Consider the following 23,453-nt stretch of genomic DNA (forward strand, 5'->3'; position numbering starts at 1 on the left):
ATATGAATAAAAGTCGGCAAGAAGATGAGCAAAGTTGGTTCCCAAGGGTAAAAGATAATAAAAGGAGATGTGGGAGTATCCGTGATAGAGTTATCCAACAAAATAGAAAAAACAATCTTGAACATTTTTGTCCGTCGATGTGCTGTTTTTTTTCTCTATCTCCACTGAGGGGAATTCGTACAATTATAGATACCTTTAGCAGTATTTGACAAAACTTATTGGAATTGTGATTCCTCAATCCCCTTCAATTTCTACCTTTATTTGGAAGTTTTAATTTGTATGATTCGAGTGTTCTGATGGTTCTTTTGTTGACGAAACGAGCGTCTGGCGTTACAATTGTAATCCTGGTATCTATGATGATTTAATTTACCCTTGTGAGAGAAAGACAATTTTACTTATTAGCTGTTAAATGTTGTGCCTCAGACATGAAATTTTATTTGAAATAAGTGACTTCAATTTTCATAATTCCCTTCAAATGTTTTACGCATGATCATACAAGTCAATCAATGTCATATCTGTCCCTTGGTTTTAATTAGTGATCCGTTTGCTCACTTGGTTGCACATTTTAAACGTTATGTTTGCCTAATAGGAAGGTCGTGTGCTTATTTATTACATTTCGTCAAACTATTAAATGGCATGTAGTTGAACTTGTTATTTATTTTAGTTACATTGTATAAAGCCATTGTCGAAATAGATGTAAAGTGAATATAAATAATTAAGAAGTGCAGTAAATAAAATGTAGAATTATTCCGAATTTATATTAAATTCTTCGTCATCTTGTGAATGTTTATAAGTCGAAACTATTTTAAATTAATGAATATATCTTCCTCATGCAAAGCTATGATTCCTTTCCCAGGTTTCGCTATACTTTTTGTCCTTTTTTTGTATTTGAGCTCTTCTTTTTCAAGGTTTGGATTTTCAAATATGTTGGCCTCTAATATTACTGAAGACACATTTATTGTCGAATTACGCATCTGGTGCAGAAAATTTGGTACCGATAATGTTATTGAACTTTAACAAACAAAGGACATTAGTTGTTGACTCTGTTCACTATTAATGTTAAATGTGCAGTTATGTGGATAATATACGATGTAGCATTTATTTATGAAGGAATGTGCACATCGTATGTTAACTGAAACCATTCCAATTTACAGCACATATTTAAGAATTCCAACTGTTGCTATGGTGATGACAATGGAGATAACTCTTTGGAAGGGCACAACTGCTCCAGAATCTGAAATTAAGGAAGATACAAAGTAAATATTGTTTCTGAAGTCATTTAAGTCAACATGGCGTTGTCAGTTTGTTTTCGATCTATGAGTTTGACTGTCCCTCTGATATCTTTCGTCCCTCTTTTATGTAAACTACATGAACTAATTACTTTGTTCTTTGCCCCAAATCTTGTTAAAATGATTTAAAGTAAAGACCAGAATTCTTTTATATGGTGTAGAACATCACTTGTAAGTCATGTAGCGGAAAATATGAAACAACTTTAAAAAATGGAAGACAAAACTAATAATCTTTATCATTGATAATGAGAGTAAACACTTGAAGCACCTGAAATAACAAAAATTTCTTTCAAAGTATATAAGCTCGCTTTAGTGTTCATTTTATGCTTTATGTGTTGTATACAATAATGAGATGTGGTATGATTGCCAATGAAAAAACTATCCAACAAAGTTCAAATGAAGTAGATGTAAGCAATTATAGGCAACTGTACGGCCTTCAACAATGAGAAAACCCCATACCAGGCGGCTATAAAAGGCCCCGACATGAAAAATATGAAACAGTTCAATTGAAAAAACTAACGGCTTAATTTATAACAAAACAATTTACGAAAAACAAATATGACAGACATGAACCAACGACAACCACTAAATTGCATGATCCTGACTTATATAGGTTTGTATTTGCGTTCTTAAAACTTTATCATTTTCGGGTTTTGATAATAACTCATGAGAAAATTTATAATATTATTGATATGAAACGTGAAGAGGTATACCAAAGTTTTTGGGAATCTAAACAAGACCAAATAAAGACAGGCGAACATAACGAAAATGTCATGCCCTATTTAGTGAGATCGGAACCCGTCAACGATAATCGACGCCGCCCTGCAAAGCACCTCTCATGTTTTTATGCTTAACTCTTTTTCGGTAGCATGGGTCAGTAAACGAAAAGATCAACAGTAGCAATACAATAAGTTGGACGAGAAAAAGCATGTTAGAGAGTGTTTTATTTATTTTGGTCGAATTTGGTCATTTTTCCTCATAACCCTATTAATCTATGATACTAGTATCGGGTCCTTGTCCTTTACACATCATTAAATGAAAACAACGCTTGAAATAACACAGAAGCCAAGAAGGGACACAACACCTTAGTGACACTATGTAACATACATAACATTACGTTTAGTTTAGAGATGTCCATCTTTGTATATAGCAATCGTGTCATGGTTATACCAGGCAAATAGAATGTAAAGTATCTTTATTAGTGCCGATGTTTCTTGTACACAGTATTTTAATGTATTTAAGAAATTTGATTGTAAGAAAGGGACCTCATTCATCCTACAAGTACCCCATGGGGTAACTAAATCACTTTTGGAAAATATATATATATACAAGTCTGAAACGAAATGTTAAGTACGACGCTTAAATCAAAGAAAAACGAAGCAAGCAAAACGATTTTTCTGCTCGTTACGATAGAAAATTAGAAATACTAATTTTTTTATTGACATGACAGCCTGCATTTAAAAAATGGTCAATAAGTGTTTTAAAGACATCAAGATACATTCAAAATCATAGAGAATTCAAAATAAGACCAGGATTTGTGAAAAAAGAGCTAACCCTTCCATTTTTAAAATGCTTTGAACATGGATCAAATAACCGGTAAAGTTTCAAGAGACGTTTTGTGTTCAAATGTATAAACAAATGCCTAAAACACTTTGAAACTAATATAGACTGTCAACAGTACAACATAAATCTTACCAAAGTTTAACACAACAAGCTGGGCGACTGGCGTTGTCGTTGTTGTTGTTGTAGGTATCGATTGTGTCGTTGATGTTGTTGTTGTTGTTGGTGGTGTTGATGATGTTGGTGTTGTTGTATGTGTCATTGTTGTAGTTTTTGTTGTTGTGGTTGATGATATTATTGTTGTTGATGCAGTTGGTGCAGAACTTGATTGCACATTACTGCTGGACGGTGGTGACATATTAATGCTTGACTGTGATGGCACAGTACTGCTGGTCGGTGGCATATTACTGCTGGACAGTGGTGGCATATTACTATTGGGTGTTGGCATATTACTACTGGATGTTGGCATATTACTGCTAGACGGTGGTGGCATATAACTGCTAGACGTAGTTGGCATATTACTGCTGGACGTTTGTGGCATGGTATTACTGGACTGCGATGGCATAGTACTGCTGGACGGTGACAAACTACTGCTGGATGGTGGTGGCTTATTACTAATAGATGGCGGCATATTACTGCTGGACGGTAGTTGCATATAACTACTGGACGGAAGTGGCATAATACTGCTGAACGGTGGTATGTTACTTCTGGTCGGTGGAGGCATATTACTGCTGGACGATGACATATAACTGCTGGACGGTAGTGGCATATAACTGCCTGGCGGAGGTGGCATATTACTGCTGAATGGTGGCATATTACTACTGGACGGTGAAGGCATATTACTGCTGGATTGAAGTAGCATATTACTGCTGGACGAAAGTGGCATATTACTACTGGATGGAGGTGACATATTACTGCTAGACGGATATGGCATATTACTGCTGGACGGATGTGGCATATAACTATTGGAAAAGGAAGTGCCATCATAACTTGAATGTAGTGAAGCATAATTACTGGAGGATGGTAACATGGGACTGTTTGGTTGCATATTACTGCTTGATGGAAGCGGCATATAACTGCTAGACATATGTGGTAAATTACCGCTGGACGATTGTGGCATATTACTGCTAGACGGCTGTGGCATATTACTGCTTGACACATGTGGCAAATTATCATTTGAAAAGGTCGTGTCATCATAACTTGAGTGTACTGGAGCATAATTACTGGAGGATGGTAACATGGAACTACTTGGTTGCATATTACTGCTTGACGGAACCGGTGTATTACTGCTAGACGGAAATGGCATATTACTGCTAGACGGAGGTGGTATATTACTGCTAGACGCATGTGGCATATTACCATTGGAAAAGGTTGTTCCATCATAACTTGAGTGTAGTGGAGCATAACTACTTGAAGATGGTAACATGTGACTACTTGGTGGCATATTACTGCTTGACGGGTGTGGCATATTCCTGCTAGACGGAGATGGTGTAGTACTGCTAGACGCATGTGGCATATTACCATTGGAAAAGGTTGTTTCATCATAACTTGAGTGTAGTGGAGCATAACTACTTGCAGATGGTAAAATGTGACTACTTGGTGGCATATTACTGTTTGACGGGTGTGGCATATTACTGCTAGACGGAGGTGGTGTAATACTGCTAGACGCATGTGGCATATTACCATTGGAAAAAGGTGGTCCATCATAATTTGAGTGTAGTGAAGCATAATTATTTGAAGATGGTAACATGTGAACACTTGGTGGCATATTACTACTTGACGGGTGTGGCATATTACTGCTGGACAGATGTTGCATATAACTGCTAAACAGATGTGGCACATTACTGCTGGATGCATGTGGCATATTACTGCTAGACGGAGGTGGTATATTACTGCTAGACGCATGTGGCATATCACCATTGGAAAAGGTTGTACCAACATAACTTGAGTGCAGTGGAGCATAACTACTTGAAGATGGTACCATGTGACTACTTGGCGGCATATTACTGCTGGACGCATGTGGTATGTTACCAGATGTAGTTGGTTGCATTTGGTCACTTAAACTAGCACCGTAAGTAGCTGTGTCTTGTGGATAAGTTGTACTATATAATTGTGACGATGTTGGTATCATTAAATATGGCGCGCATGAATAACAACAATCAACTGGTACGAGCGAACAGTAATTCGGAGAGTTCGCTACCATATCTGAACATGACCAGCCGTTTGTAAATATTGGTCCCAATCTATCTCCATACAAACAGGATTCTACAAAATAAAATAAAAAAATGATATTTTTACCAAGGTTGCCATTTTTCTTCATTAAACGAGACAATATACAAAATAAAAGTGAAAGTATTTCCAAAGTATTCAATTCAAGCGATGTCTTCTTCCTGTCATATCTACTTTGTTCATTGCGGTAGCTTTTAAATGAACGGCACCTATGAGTTTTAGAACTTATTTTTTTAGTAGTATAAGACCTGAAGTAACAAGTAATTTTAACAATAGGGTGAACGTGTATACCATCGTCTACTGTTTAACAATATGTAAATGAAAATAACACTTAAAATGTTGTGCGTCCGACGTGCTTTACTGTTTAACAATATGTACAGTCAGTATTCTTTTCGCCAAAATTATCTCCCCATTACGCCACCTAATTTACATAATCGTAAAAATGGAAGCCATTGTAGTGATGACGCGCTGTTCATTTAGCTCTTGAAAATCGATAAATGTATCCACATAGCATCATTACGATCCTTATATGACAGTTTTATTTTAAAAGATAAATGTATCTACTAGCTATTTAGAATCATTTAATGTACTTTTATGCATTTGTTCAACTTAAATCTACTATCTGATCGGTTGTCAGGGGGAAGTATCGAAAGTTTAAAAATATTTAAAAAAAATCTAATTAAATATTTCGTAGAAGGGCAGACAAAAAATTTTCAGTTGAAGACTAATTATCCTAGATAACACACACAAAAACTGAAGTTTTTTGAAGATATGCATTTTAAAGATCCACTTGAAAAGCCTGTCGTCAAGTACTTTTAGTAAAAATTTGTTATTCGAACACACCAATTCTGCTGTTATGACTCATTCGAAAGGTATTTCACTTGACCCATATATTATATTTTAATTTTTTAATATTATTATATCAACCCAGAGCCTTAATATATAAAACTAATAGAATCTTAAGCGAGTTGATATATGAAATATTTTTTATACGTTTTCAAGACAGATTAGTCAACTCAAAGACGCCTTAACATAAAAAAAGTGTACTCGACTTTCTCTTTTTGATGATAATTTTGCCCATTTTTTGGATTTTTTCCCCAAACCCGGTCGCCGGGGGCAGAGATGTAAATAAATGCCTTTAACAGATCAATCTAATTCATGCTTATGCAAAAAAAGATCCACCTGTATTTGCACCTACCACAATCGACTGTTTTGTAAAAATGTGTCTATAATTTAAAAGTTTACAAACATCCCGAAACTCCATACCATAATTAAAGTAAAAACACATACATAATATGCATAAAATCCTAAATAAGGCCCATCATTAAACGATTTTTCCACCAGTGACCAAATGACGTAAACGTTACCAGAAAGTAAAATAAGAAAAATACCGAACTCCAAGGAATATTCAAAACGGAAAGCCCCTAATCAAATGGCAAAAGCTCAAACACATCAAACGAATGGATAACAACTGTCATACTCCTGACTTAGTAAAAGCATTTTCTTATGTAGAAAATAGTGGATTGAACCTGGTTTTATTACTAGCTAAACCTCTAACTTGTATGACAGTCGCATAAAATGTCAACAATAGGGGAACAGCAGTCACCATTGTGTTATAATCTTAATAACTATAAAACAAACAAATCTGTCATCAAAGACAAACAAAAAGACAAATATGAAAAGTACATTAGAAAAACAAAAGACACGAATACAAATATTTCCCATAGCACAATAACACAATGACGGGATGGTATAGTACCGAGCCACGTAAAATGGATATTACCAAAAATAAACTAAACAGAAAAAGTAACAATTTACAACAGTAATGTAGGTTACTGTATTAGACTTACCATCGCCCAAAGGCGCTGATGAATCTGTTGTACATACACCAGACAAACACCACTGTAAAATATAATAAAAGAAGTGAACTGTTTTATGAAATGGTTTCAAATACATCATCTTGATTATTGCCAAAAACGTTTTCAAGTACGAACTATTTTGTTGCCATATTTAGTATATACATATATATATATATAAACAAGTCTTAATTGAAAACAACGTTCAAACCTATGATTGGGTTGGATAAAAACCGCAATTTTTATACGTGTGCATGCAAAACAAATTTCTTGGTAGAGGGGTCTAAATACAGCACAAACAACATTTTCCAAAATATCAAAAAAGTGAAAAAGTATATTTTAACAAAACGCATTTGACTAACAGGTCGAACAACAAATGTTCTTAAACCCTGCTGACTGCCATTGGCGATATATCTATACTATTAAACGAGAAGACCTCATTTTGTGTGTCGCTTCTCTTCTTTCCACAATAAATTAATCATCATGCCTCTGTGTCCTGTAGGTACCATGCAAAGTCGCATTCGTCCTCCTCGCTTATGATTATTCTGTTTGGGTTTTTTTGGGAGGAAAACGAAAATAAAGGCGTCCGGATATTGTTTCCGTCATCGGACAAGACTTCCTATTAGGACTGTTTAAAATTACACATAATTTTCATAGGTACTTGGGGACAGGACAATTATTTTCGCGTTTTTCTGTATACTATGAACATACATATACTATAAATAAAGTGTATTTCCTATTTACTATCAATTCCAAGTTTATATTATATAAAGAGTCAGTGACCGCCGTGGATAGTAAACTTGGAATTGATAGTAAATAGCAAATACACTTTATTTATAGTATATGCATGTTCATAGTATACAAAAAAACGCGACAATAATTGAAATTAATAGAAAACAAAAAATAACGGATTTTGGAAAAAAGGGGGAGGGCCAAAAAACAATTATCCTGTCCCCAAGTACCAATGACTTTTGATACCTTTCCTGAAATTCTCCAGTCCTAAAATCTTTTTAGGAAAATTCATCCTACAACAGTTTACATACTTTCAACCACGCTCTAAATGCCCGCAATTTCGCGTGTGTGTTCTAGTATATATATAAATGAAGAAAAAAATCTGTAAATTCTTTTGACAAAAACATGTTTTTTTGTATTATTTTTCCATCAAAAGTATTGAAAACATTTGGTCACATGCACTTTTTATTTTTTAACCCGATTGCAATCTGTAAAGACGTAGTTTAAGGTTGGCCTCTTATAATCGGTTATTGAATCCACTAATACCTTGTTATTTCCACACAGCGTTCCATCTGTGACTGTAGCTGACAGACAACTAGACGTATTCGTAGGATTTGCACACCATAAGTTTGTACAAATAGAAGTAAAGTCACCGTTGTATGGTCCCTGGAACAAATGATTAATATTTAAGAAATTCCTTAGTACCGATTTGTCCAAAAAATATGAAATATCCGTTCTAAAGACTTAGTTTAAAAACCTAACAGTTATGTAGATAGATATAAGAAGATGTGGTATGAGTGCCAATGAGACAACTCTCCATCCAGTTCAAAAATTATAAAAGTAAACCATTATACGGTCTTCAACACGGAGCCTTGGCTCACACCGAACAGCAAGCTATATGCCTTGTTTGTATAGCAATACATTTATAATGCCTGTTTTATTCATGCATAGCTTCCAATGCTTCCTGATGCAACATGTGGAGCAGGATCTGCTTACCCTTCCGGAGCACCTGAGATCACCCCTAGTTTTGTCCAAAAAATATGAAGTATCCGTTCAAAAGACTTAGTTTAAAAACCTAACAGTTATGTAGATAGATATAAGAAGATGTGGTATGAGTGCCAATGAGACAACTCTCCATCCAGTTCAAAATTTATAAAAGTAAACCATTATACGGTCTTCAACACGGAGCCTTGGCTTACACCGAACAGCAAGCTATGTGCCTTGTTTGTATAGCAATACATTTATAATGCCTGTTTTATTCATGCATAGCTTCCAATGCTTCCTGATGCAACATGTGGAGCAGGATCTGCTTACCCTTCCGGAGCACCTGAGATCACCCCCAGTTTTTGGTGGGGTTTGTGTTGCTAAGTCTTTATTTGTCTATGTTGTGTTTTTGTACTATTGATTGTCTGTTTGTCTTTTTCTTTTTTAGTCATGGCATTGTCAGTTTATTTTCGATTTATGAATTTGAATGTCCCTGTGGTATCTTTCGCCCCTCTTCCAAAAGTTGACTTCATCAAACATAGAACATGATAGATTAAAATCTTGAAATTTTGAAATTTGGCAGAGAATGAATAAAGGAACAATTATCTCTTATTTTAAGGCCTGATTGATAAAAAGTTTGGTACTCAAGTATATGTTTTACCTTGAAACCATTGCACATTTACAATCCCTGAACAAATATAAAAAGACTAATACACTTTAATTTCCCATCCAATCAATACGTTAGAACGCAGAGAAATACGTATTGTTTTCATCCTTATTATAGATTCATGACCTACATCATATTTCAGCTTAACACATAACATGTATTTATCTTTTTATTTCCATATCACCTCTTTGGTTTGAATGTTCATTATGAAGTTTAATCCAGGAAAATGCTTCGGACGAACACAATATATAGTGTTATTTTCATTCACTTGCACTGGGTCGATACCATTGTTGTTGGGCTGTATAAGTCCCCGAGCGTATCATCAGGTCAAATATCAGAGTTGTTGTACTGACATGATTTATAACACTTTTTTTTAATTCTCTATTGATTAATTATGAAATTACTAAGAGACTAGGGTTCCAAATATCTCAGGCAAAGTTGACCTCAGGTCAATTTTACTTTTCGTTTCAGATCTTTTTGGGTTTTCAAGCTCGTCACGTGTTTGTTTATTTATACATCCTTGGTTTGCAACTTTTTGGTTCGATAGTTTCTTGTTAAGGAAAATCCAGTTAGATTTACTTACCCGGCACATGAATGATCCAGCGCCACGATTACTTTCACATTGTGAATCTACATCCAGAGCTTGGAGTGGTACGCTGCTTGTTGACGCAGGTGGCAAGGCACTAGTTGTCTCTAAAGTAGTTACCGTTGTCGAAGATGATAAGGTAGTTGTAGTTGTTAAGTATGGAGCGCAAGAATAACAACAAGTTATGGCATTATTAGGACAGTTATTTGGAGCATTTGTCACCATATCTGCACATGTCCAACCATTGGTAAATACTGGTCCTAACTTATCTCCATATAAACAAGATTCTACAAGAACAATATTCAATGGTACATTTAAAATTGAGAATGGAAATGGGGAGTATGTCAAAGAGCACACAACAGACGAAAGCCACCCATGGGTCTTCAGCTCAACGAGAAAATCCCGCACCCGGAGGTGGTCCTCAGCTGGCCCCTAAATAAAATTGTGTACTGGTTCAGTGAAAATGGACGTCACCCTAAACTCCAAAACATATAAATGAACTAAAATTTTAAAACATACAAGACTAACAAAGGCCAGAGGCTCTTGACTTGGGACAAGCGCAAAAATGCGGCGGGGTTAAACATGTTTTATGAGATCTCAACCCTCCCCTATGCCTCTTACCAATGTAGAATAAAGAAACACATAGCAATACGCACAGTAAAACTAAGTTTAAAAGAAATCCGAGTCCGATGTAAGAATAGGTAACAAAATAAACTTACATTGAATAAGAATAGAATAGGTTAAACATCAATGAGACAGCAATCTTACAATGAAGTTATATCAAATTTATTCCGGAAATAGTACTTTGTAATTTCGTTGGCAATATAAGAACGAATTTAAAAAAATAACAAAGGCTATTTCACTCTTATTAATTTGGAAAAAAAGAAACTGGCATGGGGCATATTAATAAGGTATTAAGCACTAGTTTTCCAGTCAGTCAGTAAGTCAGTAAGGTTATATATATGACTTCAAATATATTTAACATAACACGTTTTCTTTGGTGTTTCCAAGGTTTAACCCTCTGCATTACTAGGAATACTCATTCATTGCAGCGAATTTGGTAAGTTTTTGTTAGTCCATTGGAGATCGAGCTATACGAGTTCTTCGTACTGGAATCGTTAGCATACATGTGTATTACACTTTTACAACAACACACATGTTCTCCATCTTTGTTGTCATGAACAAAGAAAACAAGACGTAGTTATGACATTTAGAACACACCAATGTCCATTTGTGACACAGAGATTGAGTAAAGGTAATAATAGTGTACTTTAACTTTCGAATATGTGACTAACTTTACCCTTAAGAACCCATACTTAACTAAATTTTTCATAACTTCATAAAGACGGAAAATACCTGCATTTAAATATCGCAAAAACTTGAAAGACATTCCTTCTTATGCAACATGCGAAAGTGCTGTTTGAAAGGGGTAACATGTGTTACATATGAATGAAAATTTTCCAAAGGGAAAATAAAAATAATCTCTTTCTTCGGACGATTTGTTATTTCTTTGTTATAACAATTGGTTCCTCCGACGTTCTTAAGCTGTTCACCCATCGTTACTATCGACAAGAAAAAATAATTTAAAGAAAAAAGCCTCAAGTAATTATTGTCTTTTGAACTAATATAAATTATTATTGAACAAACACTTACCATCGCCTGAGGGTGCATTAACATCTGAGGTGCACACTCCTGACATACACCACTAACGTAAAAGAAAATATAAAAATAAATTCAACAACAAAAACAATTACAACAATGTACCCATACACGATGATCAAGAAAGAAAATTGGTATAATTTGTAAAGTTTGTGTCTTGTCAATTGTTGTCTAATTTTCTTTCTCGAAATGATAGTCTTGGTGTTATAACCAACTTTATCTTTTTATTTTATTATTTATGACCATGTAACGGCGTTTAAGCATTCTTTGCCATTTGACTATATAAGTGTTACATTTGACTATAAGTGTTATACCAACAAAGTTGTTTTTGGGCTCTCGCACATTTCAATAATTGATTATATGACCTCTCTACCGTTAGTCTCGTGGGACATGATGAAGTTTATTTGGAAGCAACTAAAGCAATTAATGTTTCCCTTGATCTGATTTACACTTCTGTTTACCTAAGCTGTATTTGGCAGAATCTTTCGGAATCATGGGTCCTCAATATTGGACAACTTCGTAATGTATTTGACTTTTTTCACTTTTTTTATTCGAGCGTTACTGATGAGATTTTTTTGTAGACAAACCGCGCGTCTGGCGTAGAAAATTTTAAACCTGGTATATATGATAATTTATTTCTGTCAATTTAGTCATGAAGATCCCATACGTTTTATGTACTGTTAACCAAATAATGTTTTCGATCTATTTGATTTCGGTTGCGAATATATCATATTAAGATTTCACTTGAATGAATACTGCAACACACATAGATAATTGGGGAAATAAATCCCCGAAAAATTGGCTGGAAAGATTGAAAACGCGAATAAAGATATCAACGTAAGAAAGTTGTTTACAGTATCCGGTTTCTCGCGTATGTCAAAAATTTAATTTACTACAAATTATCAATACATTTTAAAAACAAAAATAACCATCATATTCACTGAAATTTCTTACACTGGTTGTTCAGACTAAACTCAAATGTCTGAATGTGTTACATTAAAGTCTTAAGCGTTCTGATGACGTCACATCAAAGTATTATATTTGTTGTACCCACTATTTGCAAGAAACAAAGCACGGACATATATCAGCATAGACTCAATTAATCAACAAGCACAGTCTTGTGGAACTTTCCCTTATTCTTGCACAAGATCATGCTGTACGTCTTGCAGTTTGCGATGCCGATAACGACTGCATACGCGTTTATCAGAACCTTCCCAAAAATGTTCTTTTGGGTTCAAAATTGGTGATTTGAACGGCTAGTGGAGAATGTTACGTTCTGGTTTTCGTAGAAAGTAGCACGAGATGTAAGCGGCCGAGCGATGTCATTCTGAAAAACATCTCTACGGAGGTTCATTACAGGCAGCAATTGTGGTATCAAAATTGTCGACATCAAGGACGCATTTCCTACTGAAATCTCAATCCGGCATCTGTAGACATGGATACGACCATCATATCTCTAAACCAGACCCGCCTCAATTTTGTAAGTCCTACCATCATACATGTACTCTGTGACACCATCCGAATTTGGCAAGTCGATATCGGCGTTGCAGTACTGCGTCAAAGTAAGGACGTCTGGTTTGTAAGCCGATTTCATTGAAACAGTTTCTGATGTGCCGATATACATCAAAGACCTGGGTCATTTGATGCTGTTTCTGTTGCAGTAATGGTCCGGTTTTTCATGGGAAGTATATATATGTTGCGATCTTGGGCTGCTGATGGGATCAAAGATCGACAAGAACGTTGACGGTAAGATGCGGAACTGGATTGCTGGTAGCGGTCAAAAGTATCAAAGTCGTTCATCAGTGAATATTAGTCTAGCGCCTGCATTCTGTAACTCACCGGCCACAAGACGAACAATTACGATGTTTCAGGCAGCTCTGGCTAGTCTTGATATATCAGATTAGAGAAACAATTTAACGACTGAATTCATTAGACGATTATGTGTCTTTTATACATGTTTAACCCGCTTAAAGAAAAAGCATGATTAGCATGATTAGCACGTGCAACTACCAAAAGTATCTACTTACGCCTTCCCCCTGTCGCTTTAAACATGCTAACCCGAAAATGTCCTGTGTAATCAACAGCCACTATCAGATGATTAAAATCAATTATTGGACATTTGAATTTTAATATGGTTATGTTTTGATATCTCAGTTTCTATTTTGAAAAAGAAATATTGTTGTTGCGTCTGTTTAGATGGAGAGTATATATGTATTATGATATAGGACTTTATTGGACATTTAAATTTTAATATGGTTATGTTTTGATATCTCAGTTTCTATTTTGAAAAAGAAATATTGTTGTTGCGTCTGTTTAGTGGGAGAGTATATATATATGTATTATGATATAGTGCAAAGATTTTATTGCAGTGATTTTTTCAAAAATATTCCGAAATAACTTCTGTGATTTTAATTTGAATACAGTATATTACTTTTTGTTTGGCTGGCAAAAATTATTTTCAAATAAGTAATAGTAATTCAACACGATTGTAATGAAGTTTATAGCATTCTACCTTATGATTGCCGCACAATGTTCCATCTGAGGCTGTCTGTCCGTAACAGGTGGATGAATTAGATGATGGATTTGAACACCACAGCGTTGTACATATGGATGAAAAGTTTCCACTATACAATCCCTGAAACCAATATCCAAATAGATTTAATTATTGAGTAAAAACAATTATAAATGAATTGTTTCTTGTCACTTTTGTCGGTGTACTCCAGAGCGTGTGAGAGGGCGCTTATTTAGTATCTTCATTAACTCTTTCAGTTGAAACATATAAAAGTTGACAATACAACATGCATGGCCTTTAAGAAGAAAATGAGTTATCTAGACTGACTTTTCTCCAACATGTTCAGTGACACATATAGAAAGTGATTTCATTCTTTCGTGAATTCCATCTATGTCTATTTCTCTAATGTATAATCCATGTTATAGTGCGAATATCAAATGCAAAGTTTTAAATGTGCCTTACTATAGTTATAGTGTTATATATGTAACGACAAGATACATTAAATGTTCTCATAACTAACATAGTATGAACTATTCAACAGTTTAAAAATATGCGTTTTCTTTGTAATATACTCATATATAAAAGAAGCTATTCAAAAACTACAATACGTAGTTTATATCCTTACCATTAAATATGTACGGCATGTATTATAGCTGCTTAAATCTGGCGTTTTACTTCATGAATTGCAGCTTATACAATTACTATTCGTTAAAATTGCAAAAGGAATACCTTCTCCATGGCCTCAATTTTGTCTATGTTATGTCCGTTTGTTGTTTTTCAAATATATGTCAATTTTGAATACCATTTCCAAAGTTTGTCTTTAATCTTTTTAGTTTTTCGTCATGTTGATGTATGTCTTTCTTCGACGTGTTTATTAATGACCCATGGTATGATTTAAAACAATAGTTAAGTGATAGAATGTTTACAACAAAAAGAACTAGCATACCTCTTGTGATTTAATTGTTTATTACATGAACTTTTTCATATGCAATTTTCAAAGTCGTTTTTATCAAAAAATTAGCTAATAAGCCAGAATTTTTTTATTTTTTTTGTATAGTACCTTCTATGCTAGAAACTGATTTTGATTTTGATTTACATACCCTGCACATGAAGGATCCAGCTCCACGATTACTTTCACATTGTGAATCTGCGTCCGGAGATTGGTTTGGCACACTGCTAGTGGACACAAGTGGCATGGCACTAGTTGTTTCTAAAGTGCTTAAAGTTGACGAAGATTGTGAGGCAGTTGTAGTTGGTAAATATGGGGCGCAAGAATAACAACAAGTTATGGCATTATTAGGACAGTTATTTGGAGCGTTTGTCACCATATCTGCACATGTCCAGCCGTTGGAGAATACTGCTCCTGGCTTATCTCCATATAAACAAGATTCTACAAGAAACATTGGTCATAAGTACATGTAATTATACATTAAGAAAACGTTTTGGGGTATACATTAATAAAACAGCAATGCTACAGCGCTTTATAAGACTAATTTTTGAAATCTTTGTGCGCCAATTTTTACAAACAATTTTTTAAGTAAATTCAAATGAAAGAATAAAAAAGGGACATTTCATCTCGGTTCATTTAAAAAATGATGAAACTGGTAAAGGACAAACTACTAAAACACTAAGTTTTTCAAAAAAGTTATATATATTAGGTTATATTGCTTCCAATATATTTAAAATGTGTTGACTTTTGCTTTCCCAACTTTTGACTCTATGTCTTACTTATCACGGTATATGCATAAAACACGCTAATACTAGCTAATATTTGTGTTGTGTGTCAAGATAAAAACGGTCAAGACATTTACACTCTTACGTACTGAAATGGGTATCATACGGGTGTATAAAACTTATGCTTCACCAAAATTTTTCCACATTTTTGGAAAAATAACGGGCGGTGTCAAGAACGAGAGAAAAAAGACGGGGGTTATTCATTAATAACATATTTATGAGCATCTGTTACGCAGACATTTAATTCAGGTCAAACACATCATGATAGTATTAATTAAAAAAAAAATATTATTATAGTAATATGTGACCTATAAAAGAAAGCATAGGTTCAAAAGTTCCGTACAAGTTGAAACCTTCTATTATTAAATAAAGATGGGAAAGACCAGCCCTTAAATATCGGAATATATGCACCATTTGCGCCAGTCCCAATTCATGAACCTCTGGCCTTTGTTATCCTTGTATGTTTTTTTTTAATTTTGATTTATTTTTATGTTCTGGAGTTTAGAGAAGGACGTGTGGTACTCTTGACTATAATTTTCCTTCACTGATACAAATAAGAAATTAATTCTTTCTTTCATTGATTCCATCAATAGCAGTTATCCAATTTAAAATGGCTGAAAACAGAGTTCTAATGGTTCCACGGCTTGATACAACAACCATTCCTACTTAGCATATCATGAACAGTTAAATAGTTTACGAATACTCGTTAATTTTGGTATAAATCGTTATCAAAACTAGTTGTTATAAGTGTTCGTTTGGAACAAATAACGGGCGGTGTCAAGAACAAGAGAAAAAGGACGGGGGTTATTCATTAATAACATATTTATGACCATCTGTTACGCAGATATTTAATTCAGGTCAAACACATCAATATAGTATTAATTGAAAAATATTTATAATTATAATAATATGTGACCTATTAAAGAAAGCATAGGTTCAAAAACTCCGTACAAGTTGAAACCTTCTATTATTGAATAAAGATTGGAAAGACAATCCCTTAAATATCGGAAGATATGCACCATTTGCGCCAGTCCCAATTCACGAACCTCTGACCTTTGTTATCCCTGTGTGTTTTTTTTAAATTTTGATTTATTTATATGTTTTGGAGTTTAGAGTGACGCCCATTTTCGCTGAACTGATAAACATTAGTTTGTAGGAGCCAGGTGAAGCCCGCTTCCAGGTGCGAAATTTCTCCTTGTGTTGAAGACCCATCAGGGGCCTTGAGTTGTATTCTGCTCGTTGATCGGGTTGTTGTTTCCTTGTTTCCGTTTCCTTTCTTAATTTACCATGTATAGGTGTTGTTTGAGTTTCGATGAAATAAAGGCGATATATGACAGGCAAAATAGTTTTTATTATTGTTCAAACATGTAAATACAATGCGAATTTGTTATTTGGATCAGTGTGGTACTTCATGAAAAAGATTTTCTACATAGTCGCGTTACCAAAAAATATTCAGGCATTACATAGTATATAAAACGGAAAATGAAATTAAAGGAAAACTGCTGAGATTCTTTCAATTTGTATTGTTTAAAATACTAACCCGTATGAGCAAAAATTAAAAAAAAGTGGCTACAAGAAGATCACCATTGCTTTCTTTAGAAATGCCGAATGTTTGTTTAAAAAAAAACTGTAATTTACATTATAATTACGTTGTCAATAAAAGTAAGCATATTTTTTTTCAGATATGAAAAAGTTCCAAAGTGGTCAAAGAGAATTCAGGTAGTTGTGAATTTTCAAAGTTAGGAGGAAATATATGTATTTACACTTCAATAGCTAACTTGTTACATGGTTAAGGGGTCTCAGTTGTAAAGAAGAGACGTCTATCAAACTACTACGCAAAAAGTTTAAAATAAAATAAGCGTATTAATTGGTGTAAGAAATGACATATTGAATTGCATACTCATGTTTGGTTTTAGTTATTGCGATTATCAAGTTTCAAACGACGTCCTTAACTTTTTACTTAATATTTCAATTAAATCAAAAGAAAAAATAATTTTTAAGAACTTCGCTTTCTATCTCTTAAAATGTTTTAATTGAGGTCAATTTATTTTTTATACCAGAAGTTTAACACTTACCATCACCTGCGGGTGCATTTACATCTGAGGTACAAACGCCTGATATACACCACTAACGAAAAAGAAAATACAAAAAATAGCGTCAAAAAATATTTAAACTGTATGCACTGACTTTTAAGGTTTCATTTTGAAGACCACGCGACTGCACTAAACATGAGCTTGAAAATTCAAACAATGAGAGTCCTGACACGACATTTTGGTTTGGACTTGAGGGACATGACGATATTTGACATTTATTTTAATATATATCTTGCTTAGCTTTTATTTTGCATGTGCTATCTATGTATTAATACATGTATGTGATGTCTGTCTGTCTGTATGTTTGTGTTGTATATGTATCTGATGTTATTACATTTATTTTTTTTTTATTAATATCAATTGGTTAAAGAGCTCTTAAGGATGTTCGCTACTCTGTTTCAAAATAACAAGCTTTTTTAAAGATTTTTATAAATTGATAGTATATAAATAAAGGAACTAAATAAGCAGAAAAAAAATGAAGGGTCCGTGTGCTTGTTTTCGAGATATAAGCCATTTAAAATTTGGCGGGCAATAATTCTCTCTAGATTTTTCATACATTTAACACTGGGACTTTTTTCCTTCCAAAAAGTATAATAAAAATAACAAGGATTTTATAAGATTTTCAAATATAGCTTTTGAAATTATGAAAAGAAAAGTAGGGGTTAGCGGGCAAAATTTTTGAATGGCACTATTTGGATAAAACCAGAGGATTCCGAAAATCTGGCAAACATTCAAAACAAGGGAAGCAAACTTCCGTAAGAGTTCATGTTCTTTGTTATTATGTATATATGCAACCCGACTTTAAATAAAGATTACTTACTTACTTACTTATGACGACGTTTTCCTAGTTTGTTACAAAAAATGTATTACCTAAATAAGGCTAAGTTGTCCATTCTCTTGTTAATAGTTCTGTTATGTTCTTTGAGTCATTAGGCTCCTGACGTTCTGCGTATTTCAAGCCAACTAATTTTTGCTAGCGATTTGTTTTTCGAGACATTTGTATATAGTAAATGACGCAATAATGAATCGTTGAATTAGGTATTATGTTCTCTTTAGATTATGTATTATCTTCTCTTTAGATGACTTCAAAAAACATTGAAAACAAACTTTAAAAGAAGAGGTCGCTAAATTGAGTAGAAAGGGCAAACTGCGAAGAAAAGTATCAGCGAAAGAAAGCTGTAAAAGTTATTTTGGTTTTCGAGCCTACCAAGCTTAAGTTAATCTAAAATATATTCTTGTGTACTTAAATCGTTTATTATAATACATGTATTAAAACTTGCATTTCAATAAGTGCATAGTTTTTATTGCAGTGAATTTGCAAAGATATTCCTGAATAAATTATGAACTTCCAATTTAATTGCATATTCATTTTGCTATGAAATAATATTTTCAAGTATAAAAATCAACAATACTTCACGATTATAATTAGTGTTGTCTTATGATACCTTATGATTGCCGCACAATGTTCCATCTGACGCCGTCTCTCCGTAGCAGGTGGACGACGAAGGGCTTAAACAATACAGTGTTGTACATATTGATGAAAAGTTTCCATTATATAATCCCTATAACACAATCAAAGTAGAGTTCATATTTTATTAAAAATTACTGTATCAAGTACTTATGCTTGATGTACTGTACGTCATGTGAGGAGAGGATATTTTCGTGGAGTTTCGTAAGCTTTGAGTTGATACAGAGAGAATAATAGACAATAAAACAAAAAATACGTCGAAGAAGGACGTGTGGTACTCTTGACTATAATTTTCCTTCACTGACACAAATAAGAAATTTATTCTTTCTTTCATTGATTCCATCAATAGCAGTTATCCAATTTGAAATGGTTGAAAACAGAGTTCTAATAGTTCCACGGCTTGATATATCAACCATTCCTACTTAGCATATCATGAACAGTTAAATAGTTTACGAATGCTCGTTAATTTTGGTATAAATCGTTTTCAAAACTAGTTGTTATAAGTGTTCGTTTTTGTAACACATTCGTATATAAAAATAAGGAGATGTGGTATGGTTGGCAATGAGACAAATAGCCACCAACGTTCAAGTGAAGTGGTTGTTACCGGAATAATTTCATTTTGAGTTTATTTTTATTAATCTATAGATGATGTGAGCAAGGATTACTTAAAAAAGGATGTGTGGGATCGAGATTGATTTTACCAAAATATACTGTAATATACAATATCTTTTTGGGTAAAATCTTGGCTTATAGATAATGATCAACAACTATAAAATTGCCATTGCAGGTTAACTATGTCAATTTTGACATGTTTACAGCGTCAAGGCAGCATGAAAAACGACCCATTTGCACTAAAGTGTTCAGATTTAAACAATCTGTTCATTTTATTAATAGAATAAACATAATTTTGTCAGACTTTTTTACTGTTTTGTTTTTAATTTCAAATTAATTTAATTATGTAATTTCGTTTTTTATATAGATTAGACTGTTGGTTTTCCTGTTTGAATGGTTTTACACTAGTCATTTTTGGGGCCCTTTATAGCTTGCTGTTCGGTGTGAGCCAAAGTTCCGTGTTGAAAACCGTACTTTGACCTATAATGGTTTACTTTTACAAATTGTGACTTGGATGGAGATTTGTTTCATTGGCACTCATACCACATCTTCTTATATCTATTAAAAATCCTTATTATCGTATACGATTTTGAAGTAAAAAAAACATTTACTCTGCACATTACAGATCCACCTCCTCTTGCACTTTCGCATTGCGCGTCAGCATCAGACAGTTGAGTCTGTTGAGTAGACACAATGCCTGATGTCGAAGAAACAGATGATATAGTTGAACCTGTTCCAGGTGAACTAGACGTAGTTGAAGGTGGTGATGGTGTTGATCCCGATGTTGTTGTTGAAGGCAAATACGGGGAACATGCGTCACAACATTTAGTCGGAAGATTTGGGCAATTGTATGAATAATCCTGTGCAATTACTGAACAGTTCCATGGTTGATTAGAATAAATCGGACCTCTCTTGTCCCCATATAAACAGGAACCTAAAGAAATAAATTTAAAAAAGGCTTATTATCGAAAGTGCAATATAGTAGCTTGATTCTTGTGTTTACATTATTTCAAGCTTTTCTAGACTTTGGACGATTTAGATATATATATATATATATATATATATATATGTATTACACAGACACCTATCTTTTGTTGAAGATTGTATGTTGCCCTCTAGATGTGTTTAGATGATATATGTCGCACGGTCGTATTGAAGTTTACCCCACATCATTTGATATAACGGATTACAAATGTGACAAGTTTTGTGATTGGATAACAACACAGAGATGTCAGTATATATTCAGGAAACTGCCGGGGTATATACGACGTTTTTACCCCAATTGGAACCTCAACAACATCATCATAACACCTGTTACTATGTGACGTATCTTAAGTTATACAGAACACTTAAAGAATGTCAGAGGCTCACAGAGGGAAAATAATGACGTGCATCCGTCAATAATACAATTTACACACCAAATACTTAAAATTAATGTTTTTAAAGTGTTATTATAAATTATTATATACACGATACAATTATTTTCACAGCAAATTACAAAATTATTCACGTATGCGGGAAAAATCAGGTTGGGTTTTTCACTGTATTTTTTGTAAAAAATAGTCAAACAAACATACAAACAGTAAACATGAAATCTAAAATCATTTGTTTAAAAAATATTCTTAACAATAACAAATGTTTGTCGAAATAAAAAAAAGTGTATTTATATGAATTACTCGAAACATTACGAAACAAAACACATGTAATGAATATATATACTGCATTGTGAATGTTTAACAAATACCTGGTACTGAAAAAAAACATTAAGGCAGGGGTAATCCGTAATATATGTGTAATTCAGGTCACAGACAGGATATATAATGTGACATTCCCGGTTAAGGGTTTATATCCCCTTCGCCTACGGCTCAGGAAATATAAACTCTAAGCCGCGAATGTCATATTATATACCCTGTCTGAGACCTGAATAACATATATTATTCTCATAAATTCATTTTGATTTTGATTTTGATGTATATTATTTTATTAATGAGTTCTATTCCGCAAAATTAATCACCATTATACGTCATTTAGATAACACATAGCATATTCGAAAACGCAAAACGAGTTCATTTGATTATGTAACTCTGCATAAAACATATAACGTATGAATCAAAGGGTCGTAGGATATTTGTGATGGTTAGATTTGTCTCCTCGGGCAGTCTAAATAATACTAACCACCGTATGAATCAACGTGTTCAAACACGCGTATTCATTGCAAATGACAGTCTGGTCACTTGCATCAGAAGTAATTTAAAGCTTTTCCCCATAAACATTGTTTAATTTGACAATCCTTCACATGTAAGAAATTCATGGGGGAAAAAACATTTTATATAGCATTATTTGTGTACAACTGCATAAAATTTCAAATATTTTCTTTAAGATAATCTTACTACTGCCTGTAGGTGCTGTCGCATCATAAACACAGCTTCCAGTCACACACCACTATAAAGTAAAATATGATTTGTATAAGCAATGTACTGCACATCCTAAAGTCAACTACAGAGAGCATAATTGTAAAATACATTAGCTCTGTGCACCGAAAACAAGAAAATATGGCAATGGCGTATGGTGCATCAGTAGATGGTATTAAATGTATTTTAGCCAGTACTGGTGGACAGCAAGCCCGCGATGATATTGAATGTCCCGTGGCCAGGACTGGCAGACAGCAAGTCTGCAAAGATATAAAAAAAAAACACGTCCTGATATCATTAAATGTCCGGCGGCCAGTAATGATAGACGACAATTCCACGACAGAATATTTAATATCCTGTAGCCAATACTGATAGACAACAAGTCCGCGACCGTATCGAATGTTCTGTATCCATGACTTTTAGACAACAAGTCCACGATAAGATGTCTTGTAGATAGTGCTAGTGAACTAAAAGCTTTCGAAGGTATAATTAGCCAGTGCTGGTTGACTACCATTCTACGAGTGTTTACTAGTCTTACAACCAGTGTTAGTGGCGGACAATTCCACAAAGGTTTCATTGATGGTATCGCTAGTCTTGTATCCAGTGCTGTAGTGCAGGACTGCAATGCCTAAAAGTATCACCAATATTGAATCTAGTGCAGGATGAGTACAATTTCAAGAGTAATCACTAATCCTGTCGACTGTGTTGTTTGAAGTCAAATAACAGAGGAAAATCATTAAGTCAGTGAGTGTGGAGTATCACTAGGTATATCACATTGATGTATCAAATTAAGTCCGGTTTTACCTTATTTTGTTTTTGTATCCATGAACATCCAAAGTCAGAAATCTTGTAAAGGTACAGCATGTATTTGTATTTTCATTAATTAAAGTGAGTGTTGATGGCAGACTGCTTGTAATCCACAAAACATTCATTCCTTAGTTTGTCCAGACAGGAAATAGGATGTTTATCATGGCATATGGTTTCAAAGCTGGTCTATTGTTCAAATTATTATAATGATTATTATTATTATTATTATCATTATTATTATCATTATTATCATT

The 23,453-nt window shown here is 33.9% G+C and overlaps 1 protein-coding gene across 1 annotated transcript; it reads right to left on the reverse strand.

The window, feature by feature from the left end:
• Window positions 1-419: 419 nt before the first annotated feature.
• On the reverse strand, window positions 420-19,457 carry LOC127718381 (uncharacterized). Its single transcript, XM_052224363.1, has 10 exons — window positions 19,347-19,457; window positions 17,884-17,935; window positions 15,175-15,464; window positions 14,075-14,197; window positions 11,557-11,608; window positions 9,901-10,190; window positions 8,213-8,332; window positions 6,929-6,980; window positions 2,985-5,114; window positions 420-1,234 (listed from the first exon to the last, which is right to left on the reverse strand). The coding sequence occupies exons 3-10, from the start codon at window positions 15,400-15,402 to the stop codon at window positions 1,149-1,151; spliced, it is 3,081 nt and encodes a 1,026-aa protein (XP_052080323.1). The 5' UTR covers window positions 15,403-15,464; window positions 17,884-17,935; window positions 19,347-19,457; the 3' UTR covers window positions 420-1,148.
• Window positions 19,458-23,453: the final 3,996 nt, after the last annotated feature.

Source organism: Mytilus californianus, unplaced genomic scaffold (genome assembly GCF_021869535.1).
Source record: "Mytilus californianus isolate M0D057914Y unplaced genomic scaffold, xbMytCali1.0.p SCAF_10, whole genome shotgun sequence".
In the NCBI taxonomy this organism is placed as follows: Eukaryota; Metazoa; Mollusca; class Bivalvia; order Mytilida; family Mytilidae; genus Mytilus; species Mytilus californianus.